A 17095-nucleotide genomic window follows, 5' to 3' on the forward strand; every position below is an offset into this window, starting at 1 on the left:
AATTGCTAGGTCACAGGGTAGTTCTATTTTTCCCTTTTTGAGGAACTGCCATACTGTTCTCCAGAGTGGCTGCACCAGTTTGCATTCCCATCAGCAGTGCAAGAGGGTTCCCCTTTCCTGGCATCCTCACCAACACCTGTTGTTACGTGTGCTGTTAATTTTAGCCATTCTGACAGGTGTGAGGTGATATCTCATTGTGGTTTTCATTTGTATTTCCGTGATGATGAGTGATGTTGAACATCTTTTCATATGTCTGTTAGCCATCTGGATGTCTTCTTTGGAAAGATGTCTTTTCATGTCTTCTGTCCTTTTCTTCACTGGATTATTTGTCTTTTGGGTGTTGAGTTTGTTAAGTTCTTTATAGATTTTGGATACTAACCCTTTATCAGATATGTTGTTTGCAAATTTCTTTTCCCATTCCGTTGGTTGCCTCTCAGTTTTGTTGATTGTTTCCTTCTCTATGTAGAATCTTTTTATCTTGATGAAGTCCCATAGTTCATTTTTCCTTTTGTTTCCCTTGCCTTCAGTAACGTGTCTAATATGAAACTGCTCCAGACGAGGTCAAAGTGGTTGTTGCTTGTGTTCTCCTCTGGGATTTCGATCGTTTCCTGGCTCACATTTAGGTCTTTAATCCATTTTGAATTTGTTTTTGCATATGGTGTAAGAAAGTGGTCCAGTTTCATTCTTCTGCATGTTGCTGTCCAGTTTTCCTAACCGTTTGTGGAAGGGACTTTTTTTTTCCATTGGATATTCTTTCATGTTTTGTCAAAGATTAGTTGATCATATAGTTGTGTTACTTGATCTTTTTAATACAGATTTAATTTATTTCGAGCAAAGTAAAATTAACGTTCAAATAAGAATTTAAGTGTCTTTAATTTTTTTTAAGTTTATTTATCAGAGAGAGAGAAAAAGAGAGAGAGAGAAAGCACAAGCAGGGGAGCCACAGAGAGAGAGGAGAGAGAGAATCCCAAGCAGGTTCTGCATCATCAGAATAGATGGCCTGATGTGCACAGGGTTAGCTTAGGCTTGAGCTCATGAACTGCAAGACCATGACCTGAGCTGAAGTCAAACACTTAACTGACTGAGCTACCCAGGCACCCCAGAATTTAACTGTCTTTATATAACAAGTTTGGGGAGGCATTTTTTGCTTTATAAAAGGATTGTAGAATTAGTTTAAATGGTAAACCCCCTGTGAATTTTTTTTTTAACGTTTATTTATTTTTGAGAGACAGAGAGTGAGCAAGGGAGGGGCAGAGAGAGAGGGAGACACAGAATCCAAAGCAGGCTCCAGGCTCTGAGCTGTCAGCACAGAGCCCAATGCAGGGCTCGAATCCACGAACTGTGAGATCGTGACCTGAGCCGAAGTTGGACGCTCAACTGACTGAGCCACCCAGGTGCCCCAACCCCCTCTGAATTTTGAATGTGTTCGTGTAAAACTTTTCCAGGCTCAGTTGCTTTGTGAAGCAGAGTAAATCCATAGTTATATTTCCAATTAAACAAGTTTTCATTGGTGGCACTATGTACCAACACCAAATTAGATTTTGTGAGTTAGTTAATTCATAAACTTAAGATACTTTTGAGTTAGTGTATGCTGGAATATGCTGAACTAATCTTTATAGTCCTGTTGGAGGTACAGTTAACTAGTTATAATGAAGATATAACTAAGTGGTTACTTTGGTACTTTGATTTAGTGCTTACCTAACATTAGAAATTTGTATTGCTCTTTAGTTGTTTTATGGTAGTATTTTTAAGTATAATTGTAAAAAATTTGTTTAAAAGAGATGTAAAGGGGGCGCCTGGGTGGTTTAATGGGTTAAGCATCCGACTTCTGCCCAGATCATGATCTCACCGTTCGTCGGTTTGAGCCCTGTGTCAGCCTCTGTGCTGACAGCTTGGAGCCTGGAGCCTTCTCCAGATTCTCTGTCTCCCTGTCTCTCTGCCCCTCCCTTGCTTGTGCTCTGTCTCTGTCTCTCTCTGTCTCAAAAAATAAACATTAAAAAATTTTTTGAAAAGAGATGTAAAGGCATTAGAAATGGGGAAAAAGTTTCACCTGTTTTACTCAGAATTGTTGAATACTAAATTCGGAATGAATTGTTGAATACTAAATTGTATTTTGAGTGAATTATGTTTGTTGAATGAGTGGCATGCCAGGGAGAGGAAGCTGGGGCTATTCACTTAGCAGACATTTATCTCATACCTTTTAGGTTCTAGGCATCGATTAAGTTCTGTAAGATAGGGTGGGAATAATAGTAATACAATGATAATCAAACCCACTGTTTGGCAAGAAAATGAGATGTAACAAACAGTTATAATAACTAGTGAAATAGCAATAGCCATAAATTGAATAGAATATAATAAATTGTATCTGAGTATAGAAGCTGGATTGGGAAAGAATCCGCAAAGGAAGTGTGTGAGCATGAAGGAGGAAAACATTATGCTTTGTTTAGTTGCTTATTTTTGTAGGGGCTATGTATTATTACTAAAGCAGATGTGTGTGTGTGTGTGTGTGTGTGTGTGTGTGTGTGTGTGTGTAGTGTGTATAGAGGGGACTGAGCTGATGCTAGGAGACATGCCTGAAATTATGGTCTAAAGGGCACAGGGTTAGCTTAGGCTCAGAGGAAATGATTGTGCATCTCCTGCAATATTTAAAGTAGAAGCAAGGAAAGGTCATGAATCTTGTGCCAGATGTTATGCTAAGTGATTTGTTTTAACTCAGTACTTGTAATGATCCTATGAAAGTAATAGCTTAGGGAACTTGCCGCTTAGCCAAAGTCACACTTCTATCAAGTTGGCAGGGCAGAAATTCAAAATCTTATCTCTTTCACTCTACAGCCCATGGTATATCATTAAACTGTACTGTTTATAGGATAATGTAAATTATATATCTCTGGGTATGCTTACTTAATGTAATTTTTTCCTAGAAATAGTACTTCCTTTTCTTTTTTAAAAAGCACATATATGATTGAGAGATTGAAATAATTTTGTACATTTTATTATTAAAAAAATTTTTTTTAATGTTTTTTTGAGATTGTGCCGGGGGGGGGGGGGAGGGGCAGAGAGAGAAGGAGACACAGAATCTGAAGCAGGCTCCAGGCTCCAAGCTGTCAGCACGGAGCCTTACTCTGGGCTTGAACTCATGAACTGCAAGATCATGACCTGAGCCTAAGTCGGGTGTTCAACCAACTGAGCCACTCAGGTGCCACAAATTTTGTATGTTTTATTCTTTATTTTTTAATTTTTAAAAAATGTTTATTTATTTTGAAGGAGTGAGAGGCAGAGTGTGAGTGGGGGAGGGGCAGGGAGAGAGGGAGACACAGAATCTGAAGCAGGTTCCAGGCTCTGAGCTGTTAGCACAGAGCCCGATGTGGGGCTCCAACTCATGAGCCAGGAGATAATGAACCGAGCTGATGCTTAACCAGTTGAGCCACCCAGGCACCCCTGAATTTTTTACAGTTTAATAATGATTTCATGTGTCTATAACCTTAGAAGCCTAACTGGAGACTATTTTGATTTAAATTAAATTAAATTAAATTTAAATTTTAATTTTAATTTAAATTACTTTGAAATGTATATAGCCATCCTTTCAGAAGATGTTTTTTATGTGGTACACTGAAGTTCAGATAAAGTAATAAAATATATCTCGTGTGTAACAATTAAGAGGCTCTGCTAGATTGTGTTAACCTCTTTTTGAGAAGCAATTGTACATTAAGCTGATTTAAGACTTGACATTCAGCTCATAATTCTCAGTGTCCTCAGAATAACCTTTTCCTAAGGATTTAAGAAATGGACAGAACAGACAGACAACTCTGTAAGTTAAGAATTGAGAATGCAGGTCATTATTGTCACACCTCTCTGATTTTGGGACTTTTTGTTTGTTTCCTAATACTCATTTCACAACAATTTCAGATCCCATGTTTTATAGCAATTTTTGCAAGATTCTGTAATTCTCAGATGAAAGAAAAACTTTCCTTTCTCCCTGCAGGCTGATAGATCAGAAGGTTTATTTAAAAATAAAATTTAGTAGCATCCCTCAGTGATGATTGACCTGTCCACAAAGCATTTTAAAGCAACGTGAGGGTGCCTGGGTGGTTCAGTTGCTAAGCATTTGACTTCAGCTCTGGTCACGATTTCATGGTTTGGGAGTTTGAGTTCCATGGTGGGTGAGCTTGAGCCATGCTTCGGGTGAGATCACTCTGGTGAGCATGAGCCCCGCTTTGGGTTAGCCCTGCTTCTCTCTCTCACTCCCCACCCCCACCCCTGTGCCCTCGCTCACTTGTGCCCTCTCTCTCAAAAAAAAGCAACTTGAGGTTGAAATTACATTATTTTCTATTTAACAGTTAATGGAATCTTCATTGATAACTTCCTGATGAACTGCTGAAATTATAATCACATAGTGTGATTTATATGTAAAGTGAAGTCCATTTGTTTTTAACTAGGAGGAAGATAACATAATATGTATTTTTCATTAGTCTGCTGGGCTTTTGTCATTTTCCCTAAAGTGGTCATTGGGAGAGTGTGTGGGGGGGTGAGTAGTGGTGGTTGTTAGTGGGTTTGGAGTGAAAGAGATGATAAGTATCTCTGTGGATACAGGTGTCCCTCTCATTAAGTGAGCCTACCTAAACAAGTTATATTCTGAAATAGTTTGTGCATTTAATTTTGGCAGTGTAAATTCTTTCTGATACACCTATGTGACCCTTTAAGAAACTTACTTCTGTGAGAAAAGGAGAACTGTTTCTGGTTTTGTTAATTTAGTAATTTTCTCTACAAGGTCCTTTATTCTGCAGTTAGCTTCTTTTGGTTGCTTAACCACAGCCTAGATTTCCTCTTAGCAGGGGTTTATTATGAATGTGCTGATTATATATCCCTGACTGTTTTGTTATCAAAACAGGTGGGGGTTAGGCTCTGTTCCTTGACTTCCTGGGAGCAGCAGTCAATGCCAAGATAAATATCTAAGTGTCAAGCAGATATGAAGATGGTAGCATAAAGGACAGAGGTTCTTTTCCTTTGAGACAGGCTTAACAGACTTAGTAACAGACTAAAAGCTGTGAAATTTAATTTGTACTACGGCAGCTAATTTAACAGCTTTATTTTAGTTTGCTCAACAATGTAACCAAAATAGTAATAGAAGCTTCAGATTACTTGCTGTTAAGACATAATATATATGGTTACAGGCTTTATTTATTGAAACTTAAAATGGCTGTCTGCATGTTTGTACAGCCTTCCTATCATTCAACAAATGTTTTTGAATCTTTACTGTATTATTAGATTATTCTCTTAGAATTTATAGGCTAACAGGGATGATGAACTTCAAATAAGTAATTTCAGTAAATTATTATTTACATATTTGGTATATTTTTAATTTTCCTTTTTATTAATTTTATCCTGATTGCACACACATGAGGTATTCTGGGTGAGAGACAGATTTCATAAGCATACGAGTATTGGCTTCCTTCTGCCCTAGTCCAAGCCCTTACCCCTAGGGCAGTGTCATAAGAGCCACATCAGTTGTCCTACAACTGATATTTATATAGCCAAGTAGATGTATGTGAGAGATGAGGAAAAATGAGTTTTCTCTACTTTTGAAGGGTAAAGAGGCAACTGTCCCTCTGCCCTCCTGAAAAGATTGCCTTCGAAAGGTAAGAAGCCTAAATCCTAACTTCAGCCCTTTACTTGTATATCTAACTTGGTATACAAGTAAAATCTTTCCTGGAGTCAGATAGCCCTATGGGTCTCTGTTTTTACAGACTAGAGACCTTTTTCAGTTCTGAGGCTTCATTTTCTTTCTTTCTTTCTTTCTTTCTTTCTTTCTTTCTTTCTTTCTTTCTTCCTTCCTTCCTTCCTTCCTTCCTTCCTTCCTTCCTTCCTCCCTCCCTCCCTCCCTCCCTCCCTCCCTCCCTCCCTCCCTCCCTCCCTTCCTTCCTTTCTTTCTTTCTTTCTTTCTTTCTTTCTTTCTTTCTTTCTTTCCTTCTTTCATGTAAATACCTAGGGAGATACTTGGTACCCTCTTCCTGGTGCCTTGGGGGCTTAGCCTAGGGACCTACTCCAGGCTTTGACCTTTTAACTGTCTATGGGAAATAGAAGAAGTTTTATTATTCTTTCAGATGGGGAAAACAACAAATCTAATTCATAAGGCAGGTGGAAATGTTGGCGAACTCTTGGGCTTTTTACAGTGACACTGAGAAATCCAGGGAAGTTTTTTCTCCACAGTACTATGAAGGAAAATAAGAATATTATGTGAGAATATTATGTAATCTAGTCTAGGGCTTCAGGTAAAGGTTGCCTTCTTAGGGAACTGAGGGATGAATAGGAATTATCCAGTTAATGAAGTGAAACTAGATCAGTGAAAGTGCTTTAGGCAATGGGAACAATCTATATAAAAGTCCTAAGGCAGGAAGGCACTTGGCTCGTTCAGGTAATGAAAGGTCAGTGTGGCTGGGGTGCAGGAATGATGGAGACTTTAGAGGTAGGCTGGGGCCAGGGCAAACAGTCTCTGTAGGAGGATAAGTTACGAAATTTGGATTTTATCTTAAGAGCAGTGTAGAGCCTTGAAATATTTTTTTTCTTATTTATTTTATTTTTTTAAGTTTATTTATTATTTATCTTGAGAGAGAGAGAGAGAGAGAGAGAGAGTGAGCAAGCACAGTGAGTTGGGGAGGGCCAGAGAAAGAAGGTGAGAGAGAATTCCAAGCAGACTCCACACTGTCAGCATGGAGCCCAATGTGGGGCTTGAGCCCAGGAACTATGAGACCATGACCTGACCCAAAATCAAGAGTCAGAGGCTTAACCGACTGAGCCACCCAGGTGCCTCTTGTTTATTTTGGTTTTAATCAAGGTAGTGACCTGCTCAGATTTATATTTTGAAAAGATTCCTCTGGCTACTGTATGGAGAAAGATTAGAGCAGAGGAAGAGTAGATAAAGAGAGAGGAGTTAGAAGGTGATACAACATAGGGGACGGATTATGGAGGTCTCAATTAGGGTGGTTACAGTGGAGATGATATTAAACAGAAGCATTTGAGAGATTTTTAGGGGACAGAAGTAGGGCGGTGGACTTTGGATGGATGAAAGATAGGATTTGAGAAAGAAAATGTTGGTTTCAGACATGTTGGGTTTGAAATGCCTGTGAGAAAGCCAAGTGGAAATGTGCTGAGGGAGAGTGTGTGGTGGGAGAATGGAGACAATTTGAAATAGCCCTTGCTGAGAATGGGAGAGCAAGCCTACTAATGAATCCTTTCCTGCTCTTCCTTCTGCCTGAAACTTTCCCCCCAGATTCTTCACTTGAATGGCTTTTCTCATTCAAATCTCAGTGTAGATATGAACCCTCTAACAGTCTTCCCAAACAATCCGCGTTAAAGTAGAACCCCACTTTCCCACAACAGCTTTCTGATTATTACCCTGCCTTATTTTCTTAGCTTATCACCAGCTGAGATTATTTTGTTAATTTGGTTTTCTTAGGAGAAGTATCCAAATCTTTTACTCATTTAAAAAAAAATACATTTTTTTTAACGTTTATTTATTATTGAGAGAGCATGAGCATGGGAGGGACAGAGAGAGGAGGAGATATAGAATCTGAAGCGGATTCCAGGCTCTGAGCTGTCAGTACAGAGCCCCTCATAGGGCTCGAACTCACAAACTGCAAGATCACAACCTGAGCTGAAGTTGGATGCTTTACCGACTGAGCCACCCAGGTGCCGCCCCCTTTACTCATTTTTAAGTTGGGTTATCTTTATTGTTGAATTTTAAGTTTTTTATATATTCTAGATAATAGTTCCTTACCAGATGTATGATTTGTAAATATTTTCTTCCACTTTGTGGTTTGTTTTTTTCACTTTCTTGATAGTGTCCTTTGAAAAGCATGAGTGTTTTTATTTTTAATTTTTGTTTAATGTTTATTTTTGAGAGAGAGAGAGAGAGAGAGAGAGAGAGACAGAATGTGAGCAGAGGAGGGGCAGAGAGAGAGAGGGAGACACAGAATCCAAAGCAGGCTTCAGGCTTTGAGCTGTCAGCACAGAGCCCAAGGCGGGGCTCGAACTCACAAACTGTGAGATCATGACCTGAGCCAAAGTCAGACGCTTAACCGACTGAGCCACCCAGGCACCCCGCATAAGTGTTATTTTTAAGTTTGATGTTCAATTTGTTTTTCTTTTGTTGCTTGTGTCTTTGGTGTCATAACTAAGAAACCATTGTGTAATCCAAGGTCACAAAGAATTATACCTATGTTTTCTTCTAAAAGTTTCATAGTTTTAGCTTATTATTAATAAGTATAATGGTTTTATATGGTATAGGGTAGGGGTCCATCTTTATTCTTTTGCATAGGGGTATATCCATTTGTCTCAGTATTCTTTGTTAGAAAAATTATTCTTTCCCCCATTAGATGATCTTGGCATCCTTGTCAAAAATCAGTTGACCATAGCTGTGTGAGTTTATTTCTACACTTTCAATTCTATTTCATTGTTCTAATTACTGTCTTTGTTACTCTAGTTTTTTATTGTTCTGAGATTGAGAAGTATGAGTTCTCCAACTTTGTTGTTGTTCTGTTGAAGATTGTTTTGACCATTCTGGGATCAGTTTATCAATTTCTGCAAAAAAGACAGCTGGGATTTTGATAAGGGATTATGTGAAATCTGTCAATCTGGGGAGTATTGCCATTGTAACAATTTTAAGTCTTCCATTCCGTGAACATGAGATGTCTTTCCATTTATTTAGGTCTTTAATTTCTTTCAACAATACTTTGTAGTTTCTTTCTGTAGTTTGTAAGCCTTGTATTTCTAAAAATTAAATTTGTTACTAAGTATTTTAATTCTTTTTGATATTATAAATGGATTTTTAAAATGTTTATTTTTTGAGAGAGAGAGAGAGAGAGAGCATATGAGTGGAAGAGGGGCAGAGAGAGAGGGAGACAGAGGATCCAAGGCAGGCTCTGCTCTGTCAGCGAAAAGCCTGGTGCAGGGACTCAAACTCACAAACTGTGAGATCATGAACTGAGCTGAAGTCAGATGCTTAACCTACTGAGCCACCCAGGCACACCTGGAATTGTTTGTTTGTTTGTTTGTTTTTCATTTTTAGATATTTTGTTCCAAGAGTATAGAAACACAATTGGTTTTTATATATTGGTCTTGTGGTCTGAAAATTTGAACTCATTTATTATCTCCAATAGTTTTTTGGTGGATTTCTTAGGATTTTCTGTATATAGGTTCTGTCACCTTCCAATAGTTTTATTTCTTCCTTACCAATCTGGATGTCTTTTATTTCTTTTTCTTATCTAATTTTCCCAGCTAGAACCTGCAGTACAGTGTTGAATAGAAGTGATGAGAGAGGACATCCTTGTCTTGTTCCTGTTCTTAGGTGTAAAGCTTTTAGTCCATTACTGGTAATTATTACATTAGCTGTGGGTTTTCATAGATGCCCTTTATGAGGTTGAAGAAGTAACTTTCCATTCCTAGAGTGTTGAGTGGTTTTATCATGAAAGAATGTTGGATTTTGGCAAGTGCTTTTCCTGTTTTTGAGATGATCATGTGACTTTTGTTCTTTATTTTATTAATACAGCATATTATGATTTTTATATGTTGACCCAACCTTGCATTCCTGGAATGAATCCCACTTGGTCACTGTCTTAGTATGTTTGGGTTGCTACAACAAAAATACCATGGACTGGTTAGATTATAAACAACAGAAATTTTTTCTCACAGTTCTGGAGGCTGGGAAGTCCAAGATCAAGGCAGTGGTAGATTCAGTGTCTGATGAGGACCTGCTTCTTAGATGACCATTGTTTTTCACTGTAACCTCACATTGTGGAAGGTCAAGGGAGCTCTTCTAGGCTTTTTTTTTTTTTTAAATAAGGGCACTAATCCCATTCATGAGGGCTATTCCAAAGGTTCTACTTCCTGATACCATCATCATGAGGGTTAGGATTTCAACATATGAATTTGAAGGGTGGAGACACAAATTTAGACCATAATAGTTTTGCTGTATAATCCTTTTTGCATGTTGCTGGGATTCGTTTGCTAGTATTTTGGCTAAGGATTTTTGCATCTTTATTCACAGTAGGTGTTGGTCTTTTTTTGTGACAGCTTTGTCTGGTTTTGGTATCAGAATAACACTAGACTCATAGAAAAAGTTGGAAAGTGTTCATTCTGAGATTTTGGAAGGGTATGAAAGGTTGTTAGTTCCTTAAACATTTGATAGAATTTTTCAGTGAAGCCACCTGGGGCCAAGGCTTTTCTTTGTGATAAGTGTTTTGATTACTAGTTCAATCTCTTGTTATATAGGTCTATTCAGATTTTTTTGTCTTCTTTAGTCAGACTCCTTTTTGTTTCTGTAAGGTTGTTAGTAATGTCTCCTCTTTTATTCCTGATTTTAGTAATGTTAATCCTCTTTTTTTCTTGGTTAGTAAAGCTAAATTGTCCCATTTTGTTGATCTTTTCAAGGAACCAGTGTATGGTTTCATTGATTTTTCTCTGTGGTTTTTCTATTTTCTAATTTCATTTATTTCTGCTGTGACCTTTATTATTTCCTTTCTTCTGCTTGCTTTAGATTTATTTGCTCTACTTTGTGTTATTACTTAAGGTAAAAAGTTAGGTTCTTGATTTCAGATCTTTCTTTTTTAATGTAGACTTTTACAGTTATAAATTTCTCACTAAGAACTGCTTTCACTATCTCCTATAAGTATTGGTATGTTGTTTTCATTTTCACATCGCAAATATTTTCTAATTTCCCTTCTGATTTTTTTCTTTGACCCATTCATTATTTAGAAGAGTATCATTTAATTTCCACATAGTTGTGAATTTCCCAATGTTATTGAGCTCTGCTTTTAACACATCATGATCAAAGAACATGCTTTGTATTGTTTCCATCCTTTTAAATTTATTGAGGCTTGTTTTATGGCCTACCATGTGGTCTTTCCTGGAGAATGTTCCGTGTGTGCTTGAGAAAAATGGGTTTTTAAGCATTTCTTTCTTTCTTTCTTTCTTTTTAAAGTTTATTTATTTTTTTTTAGTAACCTCTACACCCAACATGAGCTCAAACTCATGACCCCAAGATCAAGAGTCACATGCTATTCTGACTGAGCCAGCCAGGAGCCCTGTAAGCAGTTTTCTTTTAAAAGCACAATGTAGGGGCGCCTGGCTGGCTCAATTGGTTAAGCGTCTGACTCTTTCTTTCTTTCTTTTTTTTTTTTAATGCTTATTTATTTTTGAGAGAGAGAGAGACAGAGTGTTGAGTGGAGGAGAGGCAGAGAAAGAGGGAGACAGAAGCAGAAGCAGGCTCTGGGCTCCGGGCTCTGAGCTGTCAGCACAGAGCCTGACATGGGGCTCGAACTCATGAGCCATGAGATCATGACCTGAGCCAAAGTCGGACGTTCAACCGACTGAGCCACCCAGGCGCCCCTAAGCATCTGACTCTTACTTCACCTCAGGTCACTGTCCTAAGATCGAGCTTCCCATGGGGCTCTGCACTGGCCATGGAGCTTACTTGGTATTCTCTCTCCTTCTGCCCCTAACCCACTAATGCTTGCTTTTTCTCTCACACGTAAAAATAAAGGCATTATGTGTTACAGACATTGCTTCCATTCATAGCCCACTGGACATTATATAGATAAATAGCCTGTATCTACCTGAAAGGGAGGCTGGAAGTGTAATATCCAACAGGAAAGCCATGTGTTCAGTTAAAACTTGGGGTGGAAGGTTTTATTACTGAAAGGAAGAAGAGGAGAATGGATGGATATTGGGGAATATCTCTTTTTCAGTCTTGTCTTTTTCCCCATTCCTCTGCACTCTGTGCTTGGGTCTATAAGTCTACTCTCTTATGAATAGTTTGTGTGTAGAGTTTTCTGTAACTGTGCCTTTGCTGGTGTTGTTTCCTTGGATTGGAATGCCCTTTTCTTCCTATCTCTCCTCTCTTTTTATTAGAATCTTTTTTTTTTTTTTTTTAAGTCCCAGATTGAAACCTGAAACCTTCAGTATTGCCTTCCCTAATCTTTTTTCATGGCAGGGAGCCTTCTGTAGCTCACATCACTTTGTGCCTGTATTCATGTAATTTATTTTTTATTGTATTGCAATTATTTACATGCTAGTCTTTTTTTTGGGGGGGCATTTTAAGTTTTTATTTATTTTTAATGTTCATTTTTGAGAGAGGGAGAGAGAGGAAAGGAGGGAGGGAAGGAAGGAGGGGCAGAGAGAGGGGACAGAGGATCCGAAGCAGGCTCTGTGCTGACAACAGAGATGATGATGTGGGGCTCAAACCCACAAACTGTGAGATCATGACCTCAGCCAAAGTTAGACGCTTAACCAGCTGAGACACCCAGGTTCCCCTTTTTTTGGACATTTTTAAAGAGTCTAGGCCAATTATTTTGTAGGATGTTTCACATTCTGGATTTGTCTGATTGTTTCTAGTTACATTTGTTTTAATTATTTTCACTTATTTCTTTCAATGTTTACTAATTCATAACCCTAACAGTGATACCATCATTGGGGCCTGTCTTACTCTTTTCCTGTTTACTATAATTATATTTTTTAAAGTGGGAGAGTAATTGAGGATGAATGTGTTGGTTCTTACCTTGAGTTGTATTCTATTTCTCACTGAGTATTTTCAAACCTAATTATTATTTTTGTGTTTGTCTTGACACTTTTGAAAATAAGTCTAGGGTATGGTAAAGGTTTTTGTTTAGGGAATGTTTTTGTTAACTGTGTTTTTGCTAACTGTATTATTAGCAAAGAACTCTTACACCTGTGCCTGGTATTGAATTTTTTTAATAAAATATATGAGTCTTTCTTGTATTTTAAGTAGAATAAAAGAAGACTGTCTTCTATACTTTAATAATCATTTTTGAACGTGAATTCCTATGGCTCAGTACTTTTTTTTTTGAAGAGAGTCAACTTTGATTTATCATTGTGATATTGTTACATTCATAAGTTTAGAATCAATGAAAAAATAGGCTATGTTCATAGAAAGTACTGTAGGCAATGAAAGGGATAAAGCAGATCTTTATGTACAGACATGCAGATATCCCCAAGAAATATTTATTTTTTCCAGCTTTATTGAGGTATAATTGATTATAATATTGTATAAGTTTAAGGTGTACAGTGTGATGATTTGATATATGTATATATTGCAAAATGATAACTACAGTAAGGTTAGTTAACATAATCTATCACCTCACATAGTTAACCTTTGTGTGTGTGGGGGGGGGTGAGGACTTTTAAGATCTGCTTTATTAGTAACTTTTAAGTATGCAATATAATATTGTTAACTATAGTAACCATGTTGTATGTTAAATCCTGTATAGTCATCTTATAGCTGGAAGTTTGCCTGTGGCTCAGTACATTGGATGTGGGGCATCTGTGGCTTAAAGTGGAACAGTTTTCTTTAAAACATAATTTTATGATATTGTCTTGTTTTACTTCTCTCTCGCATAGGGGAGTACAGAAAAATTTCAGTTGTGGAGGTGTTAAATCTTCTTAAAACTTTGATTATTTGAGGTTTCACTTTATTGTGCATGACTGAATTTAATTTTAGGAATATTTACTGAATATCAACACAAGGCTTATTATGCAGAATATAGCCTTTGCTCAGCTCAGTCTAGTAAGGGAGACTTAAAAGGTAAGCAGTATTTCATTAGTAAATATTTTTTGAGCATCTAATGTGTGCCAGACACTGTTCTGGAGCATAAATCAGATACAATTCCTACTGTCTAAGGAATATGCAGTCTTGTGGGTGACTTAGACAAGTAAACTAGCCATTATAGCACAGGGTGCATGCGATGACAGGGGAATATACGGGAGACTCTGAGAACCAGGATAGGAATCCAAATCAGAGGTAAGGAAAAGTGCTTGATGAGTGACCGAAAGGCAGAAAATCAGGGTCAAGTATATTCCAAACTGAGGAACACTGGATGAGATATCTCAGAGGCAAATCTGAGATATGCCCAAATGTGAATCATTTGGGGAATTGAAAAGAGATAAAGCAATGTTTCTAAAAATGTGGTCCTCTGTCTTCCTGAGTTATCATCTGGGAGTGAATCTTAAACCTTTGGGTGATTCTTAGCCTTCTAGGTGTTTTTCAAACTCATAAAATATGAGAAACACTGAGTGAGAGTCAAGGGGCATGAGGAGGAATGAAAATTATAGTGTAATATGTGCTACATTAAAGGCACACATAAAGTTCTATGGTTAGGTTTATTTGTATAGACTATAAAAGGTTTTCATTTTATTTTTTTATAGTTGGCATTCAATATTATATTAGTTTCAGGTGTACAACATAGTGATTCAACATTTATATACATTACTCACTGCTTACCACAAGTATAGTTACCATCTGTCACCATACAAAGTTATTATGACATTACTGACTATGTTCTCTGTGCTGTGCTTTTCATCCCCATGATTTACTTTATAACTGGAAGTTTATACCTCTTAATCCTTTTCACCTATTTTGCCCATCCCCCTACCTCTTCCCCTGTGGCAACCACTAGTTCTCTGTATTTATGAGTCTGTTTCTGTTTGTGTTTTTTTATATTTTACATATAGATGAAGTTGTATGGTATTTATCTTTCTCTGTCTGACTTATTTCACTTAGCATAATACCCCATAGGCCAACCCATGTTGTCACAAATGGCAAGATTTCATTCTTTGTTATGACTGAGTAATATGCCATTGTGTGTGCGTGTGTGTGTGTGTGTGTGTGTACGCACATACACGCACACACACACACACACACACACACTATATCTTCTTTACCTATTCATCTATTGATATATACTTAGGCTGCTTCAATTTCTTGGGAGTTGTACATAATGCTGTAAACATAGGGGTGCATGTATCTTTCAAATTAGTGTTTTTGTTTTCTTTGGATAAATACCCAGAAGTGGGATTACTGGATCGTATGGTATTTGTATTTTTAGTTTTTTGAGGAACCTCCAATACTGTTTTCTATAGTGGGTGCATCAGTTTACATTTCTACCAATGGTGCACCAGCATCCTCACTACCTCTTTAAAATATATTCATTTGAAACTAATTCCTATCCTTAATGATTTTGGGGGTTGCAGGGGGATAGGGAGAAGGGAGGGATATTACTACTATAATTTTTTTTTCTCTTTATCCCCAGATGATTCTATAAACAGTCTATTAATCTTTTATTCATTGGATGTTTTTGTTTTTCTTTTAGTCCAAGGACAAAATGATGAGAGGCTCTCGCAGAGGATGTGTGAGACTCAGAGTGAGTATGTTTTCATTTTATGGAAACCAATTTTGATGAAAAAAAAAATTTGATGGATCATGGAAGTTAAATTTAGTTTAGTTTTCTCACTAATTGTTGGGACTGGCAACTAAAGCTCAGAGAGAAAAAAATGAGTGCCAGAACCAGGAGTAGAACTCAGTTTTTTGGTCATTGATTTAATGTTGTATTCATGACTAATGCAGCAACTGATTTTTTTTTCTTTAACCTCTATTTTTATAGTCAGAGACAAGAAATTAAATGAATTGTAGTATTGGTAGTAGAGCAAAGAGTAGAAATAACTCTGAAAATCCCCACTTATAGTTGCTTTTTTTTTTTTCCTATTCAACACTATTTAATAAGGGTCTAAGTAGCAGTGACATCCAGTAGAAATATAATGTGAGCCATATATATAACTTAAAATTTTGTTGTAGCCACATCTAAAAAGGAAAAACAAATAGGTGAAGTTAATTTTAATAATATATTTTGTTTGGGCCAGTATATCCAGAATGTTATTATTTCAACATGTAATCAATAAAAATTATTAATGAGATGTTTTACATTTTTTTTTCATATTAAGTCCTCAAAATCTAGTGTGTCCTTTACACATATGGCATATCTCAGTTCAGACTAGTTGCATATCAGGTGCCCAGTAACCCCATATGGCTAGTGGCTACCTTACTGGAGTTTCCATCATTATCCAAATTGCTAAAGGCAAGAAAGAGTACTTGATTGGGGATATAATTTCTAGTACTCCATTACATCTAAAGATGAGCCTACCTTTATCATAACTGGGTAAATCAGCTTCTAGTAGTCTTTTCTTCCTCAGACTCCTGTTGCTTTCTCTCTGCCATCTTTTTTCTGCATGTTTACTTTTGAAGATGTGAATATATTTGGTAAACATATTGTTGTCTTTATTAGCAGTAGCTAATTGGCAGAAATGGGAAATAACTAAAGAAACCAAATTCTTTTTTTTCCCTTCAATTTATTGAAACTAAAGAAAAACAAAAACAGTGAACTTTTCTCCTACTCCACCCCCAGCTTCTGGCAACTACCAGTCTGTTCGTTGTATCTGTGAACTTGGTGTGTGGTTTGTTGTTGTTGTTGTTGTTTTAGGATTCTACATGTAAGAGAGATCAGACAGTATTTGTTTTTCTTTGACTTGTTTCACGTGTCATAACAGCTTCATGGTCACTTCATGTTGCAAATGACTGGATTTCATTCATTTTTATGGTTGAATAATGCTCCAGTGTGTGTGTGTGTGTGTGTGTGTGTGTGTGTGTGTGTGTGTGTGTGTGTATACACATACAGATATATAAAGAAATATATATAACACAATTTCTTTATTCATCCACCAGTGGATACTTAAGTAATTTTCATATCTTTGCTGTTATATATAATGCTGCTGTGAACATGGGGTGCATATATCTTTTTAAATTAGTGTTTTCATGGTCTTCAGATAAATACATAGAAGTATAATTGCTGGGTCATATGGTAGTTCTCATTAATTTTGGAGGAACCTCATACTTTTTTTCTGTAGCGGCTGCACCAATTGACATTTCTACCAACATTACATGAGAGTTATGTTTTCTCCACATCTTCACCAACACTTATTATTTCTTGTCCCCCCTTTTTTTTAGTTGCTTCATAAAAACAATTATGAAATTTCCCTTCATTTTCTTTCTTATTGAGGTAAAATTGGTTTATAGCATTATATTACTTTCAGGTATACAATATAATAATTTGATATTTGTATACACTACAAAATGATTACAGTAATCTTGTTACCATCTATGACCATGCAGTTGACTTCCTTCACCCATTTTGTACCTTCCAACCCTCTTCCCCTCTGATGACCTGTTCTCTGTAGCCATGAGTTTTGTTTTATT

General features: G+C 36.9%; 1 protein-coding gene across 6 annotated transcripts in view; it reads left to right on the forward strand.

The window, feature by feature from the left end:
- The window catches only part of OSBPL9 (oxysterol binding protein like 9), a 190957-nt gene that overhangs the window by 26922 nt on the left and 146940 nt on the right, over nt 1-17095 (forward strand). For all 6 annotated transcript variants that reach the window (XM_015070892.3, XM_015070901.3, XM_015070916.3 and 3 more), the window contains exon 2: nt 15159-15209. In XM_015070892.3, coding sequence (XP_014926378.2) covers nt 15159-15209 — 51 coding nt within the window. The remainder of the gene's footprint in view (nt 1-15158; nt 15210-17095) is intronic.

The sequence above is a fragment of the Acinonyx jubatus genome, chromosome C1 (assembly GCF_027475565.1).
Source record: "Acinonyx jubatus isolate Ajub_Pintada_27869175 chromosome C1, VMU_Ajub_asm_v1.0, whole genome shotgun sequence".
In the NCBI taxonomy this organism is placed as follows: domain Eukaryota; kingdom Metazoa; phylum Chordata; class Mammalia; order Carnivora; family Felidae; genus Acinonyx; species Acinonyx jubatus.